We start from the raw sequence: 6,000 nt of genomic DNA, 5'->3' as shown, positions 1-6,000 counted from the left end.
AGAGTTGACTTCCTGCCACGAAACAACTAAGTTGCCTTGCAGACATTAAGAAAGTCAATGTGCTGGCACCAGAGTGCTCAAATCACAAAAGTGATGAGCTTTGCACAAAAGCTAATAGTGCCGCACCTCTCACAGAGTGCTCAACCAAACCGAAGTAAGGGAGCATATATACTCATGCTACAGACAGTACTGTTTCGGCTATTGAAGCCTCATCAGTGCAGCTCAGAGCTTAGGCATATATATATATATATATACATATGAAGTTTATTAAAAACTACAGGTTAAAATCATTACTTTTATTAGTTTCATGCAATCGTGTTGCAATCTTCAGGTAGAATGACTAAAATGTATAATGTACAAGCTATAAAATTACTTAATAAAGCTGAGGGCTTAATACTATTGTGTGATATATATATATTATAGTATACAGCAAATTATGTAGTCAAATTATGTTATTGAGCTAATTAGATGTTTTCTGGCATGCCGGCATGTGGATATTAGCTCACTTCTAGTGTTAAGGCTGGCTAACTACGGTTCGAATATGATGAAGTACTTTTCCCATAGACATAACTGGCAAGATTGTGTTGATGTGTTGTAAGATCGCGCTCTTTTGATGATCTTCCAGGTTATATTATAGCGAATGTTCTTGTCTTTTAAGTCCCATATGTATTTGCTGTATACTATAATATATATATATCACACAATAGTATTAAGCCCTCAGCTTTATTAAGTAATTTTATAGCTTGTACATTATACATTTTAGTCATTCTACCTGAAGATTGCAACACGATTGCATGAAACTAATAGTAGTAATGATTTTAACCTGTAGTTTTTAATAAACTTCATACACAGCTCTAATTGACTCAATTATTGAGCACTTTACTTTACAGTGTAAACCACATATACTATATATATACATATATATATATATATATATATATATATATATATATATCCCTTTTAGGCCCGAGGACAACTTAATTGTGCTGCAATGATGAAACTTGGTGAATGCAGTGTCTAAGTAACACTTAGAACAAATATTTTGTCAACTTTGTTTTATTTATTTTATTTGAAACATTATAAAACGTCCCTCCCAGGGGACGCTGGACTTGGGTATCTGTAAAATTTTGACATGTACTTGATAATAAAATAGGTTGAGCAAGTAATTATGACAATTGTATTTTGTACAATAGTACTGGCACTCTACTATAAAGCATGCACACAGCTTATAAGACTAGCAGTGAAACTCCTGCAAAGTCCAAGTGCCATTTAATTATGAAAGTCCAGAAAACAGTTTCTGTCCGGCACCGTGCCGAGGAAAAAATCACAGTGCACACATTTCACACTTGTTTTGAATTTGCAACCTTCTCTTCGGCAACGCGCACTGTTTTTTAATCTCATTGCCATAGGTAAATGTTTTGCACCTTTTTCTTGACTTTTTTGTGTTGGGAGAGGTACGACTTGACGGTATTGACATAGAGTGTCATCAGGATCATCACTAGAGCTGCTGGAATCCCAAGCATCATCAATAAGTTGCTCTCCTAGCAAAATACGGTAGTCATACAGCTGCATTATTTTGGAACCTGTGTTGTTCCTTCTGTATTCTAGCCAACAGTTGTTCACAGCTACATCTGTACGATGCATAATAACTTGGATCGGCCACCGCTTTGATCGTGCCGTAAACCGATGGTATGAAACCATCTGATCACATAAGTCTACTCCTCCCATTGATTTATTGTATTCTCGAACGGCAGCTGGTCGAGGCACAGTAAGAAATGACTTAGTCTTTTTGCACCATCTCCGGCACTCATCTCTTGGTTCTAAGCCATGTAAAGAAGAAGCAATAAGAATTCTCTTGTTGTCAAACCACTTTATGATGCTGATCTGCTCCTCTTTCTGGTTTGCAGAGACAAATTGCTCCATGGCTCCTCTATCTTTCTTTTTCATGACTTTATAAGCTGAGAACATTACTGGAACATTCTTGAGGTTAATAGTCCCTGTTAGGGATATGTCCTTTTTGGCCAAGTGATCTATCAAAGGTATGGTAGTCAAGAATCTGTCACAGAATACATGACTTCCTTGCACCACATATTTAGTGAGCTACAGGACCGCTCCTACTCCTTGCCCACCCGAACCATCGTCAAGCTTGTAATCTTTAAATGTATTTTCACCCTGATATGTTTCGAAGTCTAGTACCATGCCACTAGGAATTGCTAGCACAAAGTTTTTGTGGCCTGTTGGGGACGGCTTTTGCGGCACGTATTGCCTAGCTGGGCATCTTCCGGTAAAAGATATCATCTGCTCATCAATGCTCACTTTGCCTCCCCTAGCTACCTGTGTGCAAGCGGTTCTTATCTGTTCAACGAAGGGACAGACTTTCCAAAGGCTATCTGCTTTTTTCTCGTGCTCATTTACCAAGAAGTTGTCAACTACCTTAAGATTATTTCTGATTTTAAAAAACCGTGTTCGAGACATTGAATTTGCTATAATTGGTACCCTCGTCTTCTTAGACCAATACATTCACAGTCTATTCATGTTGATGCAACCCATTATGAGGCTCATCCCAAAGAATTTCTTAATCTCTGCCATCGTTGTACAAAGACTTTTGCCATGGTTCTTGGCATGATACTGGTTGGTCAGATCAGCTATTGTTTTGAATGTGTCATCATTCAGGTATGCTTTGAATGATTCCAGTGATGTCTTATAAAGCACTGGTGGGTCAGAGAGCGCAGGATGTTGGGAGAACCTACTGGAAAACGTGTCACTTTTCTTGAAATTATAGCTTCTCTTTTTGCTCGCATCCCTTTTTTTTGGTAGGAGGTTGTGGTTCGGCAACATCATCATCTGTGTCAGCATCATAATCTTCATCACTGGTGTTTTGAGAAGCTACATCTTGTTCTGGGTTGTACTCATCTTCGCTTGACAAGTATTCAAAATCAGACTCATCCAGTTGGGCTAATAGATTATTATCACCATCCCCATTTAGTGACAAATACCGCTTTTTTGATGAATTTCTTACAAAAATTAGTTTTATTGTCATACAAACTTGGACAAATGCACACATGAGCATTGTTGACAAGTCAGCAAAATAAACTGTGACTGATAAATACTTCAACTTTACATTTCTAAAATGTATGCTAAAATTTGTTTGTAAACATTAAGCTCCAGTCTCCCCCGCAGAGGACATCAGATTTAAGCTTGAGCAAAATAACTTCTAATACTAGTAAATAAACTTTAAACTAGTGCAACATTTTGAAATGCATGTTACCAACAAGAATATGTAGTTTAAAATTATAGATGCACTGCTTGAACAACTATACAGATAGATTTACCTGGAAGGTTTGAAGTTTCACACTTTGAAGTGGAGGCAGCCATCTTGAATGTTTTCTACCTCTCACAAACGAGAGTGAAGCAAGTACCAACATGAGAAGACAATAAACACATTGTCCCCTGAGAAGGTCATTAGACCTTAATACCTACAAATTGCTAGGCTCAATGGTATCACTAATAAAAGAATGTCCTCTTCAGGGGACTTATGGCCTCAAAGGGATATATATATATATATATATATATATATACATACATGTGTATATATGTGTGTATGTATATATAAATATATATATACCTGTATATATATATATATGTATATATATATATACCTGTATATATGTATATATATGTATATATATATATATATATATATATATATATATATATATATATATATATATATATACGCTAACCTCACAGAGCTTAAAAATCCCTATGTAGGATATCGGGAATTCTAAGCTCTCAGCGGTTATACGTCCGGTTACTAGGCTCAAAATTCGAATGTTGTAAATCCAAATCCAGCATAAAAACTATTTTTTGTGGCTGAGATTATATCGCGATAACGGAACTGAAGAACTTTATTCCTTTCTGTGTTGCTAATGAATTTGAAATTTTGCCAATTCTTTCAAATTTAACTGTGCTGAAAAAACCTGGTTTTCTTGACAAATCTCAAGCAATGCCTGTGGGGTAAGTTACTTCATTTTTTGTTCACTGGTAATCAGAGCATTTCAATTAAAGTTTAGTCATTGGAACTTTAGCATGTAGTTTATTAGAGTCAAAGGAAAAATTATCTAAGGATCCTATTGTATTATGCTCTTTAACTACCGTGCAAAAATTGACTTTTGATAACGAAAAGTCTTACTGCGGTAAAACAATGATGTTATAAAATAAATATTGTGAGAGATCGTCAGGTCGGCGGATGAAGCAAAGATAATAACTATTAATACAATCACTCAGTAATGTTTACTTGGCTGACTGGTACATTTCAAGCATTTTAACTTCCAGCAGTAATAAGACCACTGCTGGAAGTTCAAATCCTGTAGAACTCATTCTTTTCCTACAACCTCAAATCTTTCCTGACAAATGGACAATGTTTCTACTATAGTAATGACTAATTGTTGAGTTAGTTTGTAAGTTTTAAGCTAGAATAGGTAACCAAAGACTTTTAGAAGTTTTGCAGGATTTATAGAAGTTATAGAGTAACTACCTTCAGACATAATTTGAATCACTTGATGTGGCTGATTGCTGCAGATGTTGAAGTGTCATTCTACTGAGCTGAATGTAGTGAGGGTCAGTCTTGTCGAAGTCAGTATTTTAAAACAACCTCCGCATTTTCTTAGTACAGACAGGTAGTCAAGTGTGTCAATGATACACACATAATAAATATACATGTATGAAATATAATTCTAAAGTTCTGCAATATGAAAAATTTATGCAGGGGCTACTGCAGGGGCAGCTACGCCAAATATTGAGAGCTTTAATTCAATGAAAAGCATTTATTTTTCCAACATCAAAATTTACTTTAAACGCAATTCTTATTTTTGCAAATTAAAGTAAAGATTGTTATGAGCGATAATAATAGTAAACAAAAGTAGTTAAAAAAGTTGTTTTTTTACGGTTATTGTGATTATTATTATATATGTTATCGCTATTATTTTTACTACTAATATTAATATTTAAACGTTTTTAGCCTAATCATTGACGAGGCGTATAATCATTGATTAGTAATGAGCCTGATTTGTATTAAGTTAAATTGCCATATTTTATCCTAGAATATGATTTTACCTTCAAGGGTGAAATATCCCAAAGTCAGTTGTGCTGGGCTGATGGAGTTTTGGACTGTTTGTCCATAAGTGTTTTTGAGGTGAATGAGAGCGTTACGTTGTTATGTTGATTTTGAGAAACCGAAGCGAGCTGAAGTTGTGATAACTTGATATGTTTATTCGAAGCTGCATTAAGAAGTGGTGTGTTTCCATCGTGATGTTCAATTCTCAAGGTTTAAAACTTTGTCTCAGGAGAAAGACCTTCAAGTTGCATCATGACAATACTAATGTGACCATGAGACGAGGCAATATGGATTGCAGTTATTCCATTTTCAGCTTGTATTTTTGCTAGATTGTGTCATTGTTGGAAACTTAATCTTTCTAGCATTTGCTGCAAACTTCTTGAATCATTTTCATTTGCCGCTGCGTGTATCGCCATGTATTGATGCGCTCCTTTGATGGACAACAGAGCAGTAAACTTGTCAACTATAGATACACTTGCCAGCGCCTCTCTCAGTTCTCTTCTATCAGTGTTTGATATGATGTAATCCTTGAGCTGCTGCTGCAAGTCACTTGGAGTAGCAGCCATTATCAACACATAGAGAGTAGCGCAACGTCGCTATAAAGTGAACAAAGCTACTAGTGGAAATAATACAAAACAAACAATTGAAGTTGGGTACACAATTGGCTTTTTGTATAAAGTAAAATAGCCACTAAGGCTGAACGGATATTTTCTAATCGCTTTTAGAAGCCTTGTACCAAATTTAAGCTCACTAAATGTATGCCCAGCAGTACACGAGTAATAAAAAAACTTTTAGAATTAACATTGAGTACAAAGACGTGTGTATATAAAAAATTGTTGTTGCGATAGAAGCTATTCAATCAAATTATACACGTAGAATTGCTG

The 6,000-nt window shown here is 35.5% G+C and overlaps 1 protein-coding gene across 1 annotated transcript; it reads right to left on the bottom strand.

Annotated features, from left to right (window-relative positions):
- Positions 1–1,269: 1,269 nt before the first annotated feature.
- LOC137402625 (piggyBac transposable element-derived protein 3-like) lies at positions 1,270–2,475 on the bottom strand. Its single transcript, XM_068089130.1, has 2 exons — positions 2,130–2,475; positions 1,270–2,030 (listed from the first exon to the last, which is right to left on the bottom strand). Exons 1-2 carry the CDS (start codon positions 2,473–2,475, stop codon positions 1,270–1,272), a joined length of 1,107 nt encoding a protein of 368 aa, XP_067945231.1.
- Between the last annotated feature and the right edge of the window lie 3,525 nt (positions 2,476–6,000).

This window comes from Watersipora subatra, chromosome 8 (genome assembly GCF_963576615.1).
Source record: "Watersipora subatra chromosome 8, tzWatSuba1.1, whole genome shotgun sequence".
NCBI classification, from domain to species: domain Eukaryota; kingdom Metazoa; phylum Bryozoa; class Gymnolaemata; order Cheilostomatida; family Watersiporidae; genus Watersipora; species Watersipora subatra.
Note: the sequence above shows the minus strand (reverse complement) of the source record. Positions and strands in the feature narration are given on the sequence as shown.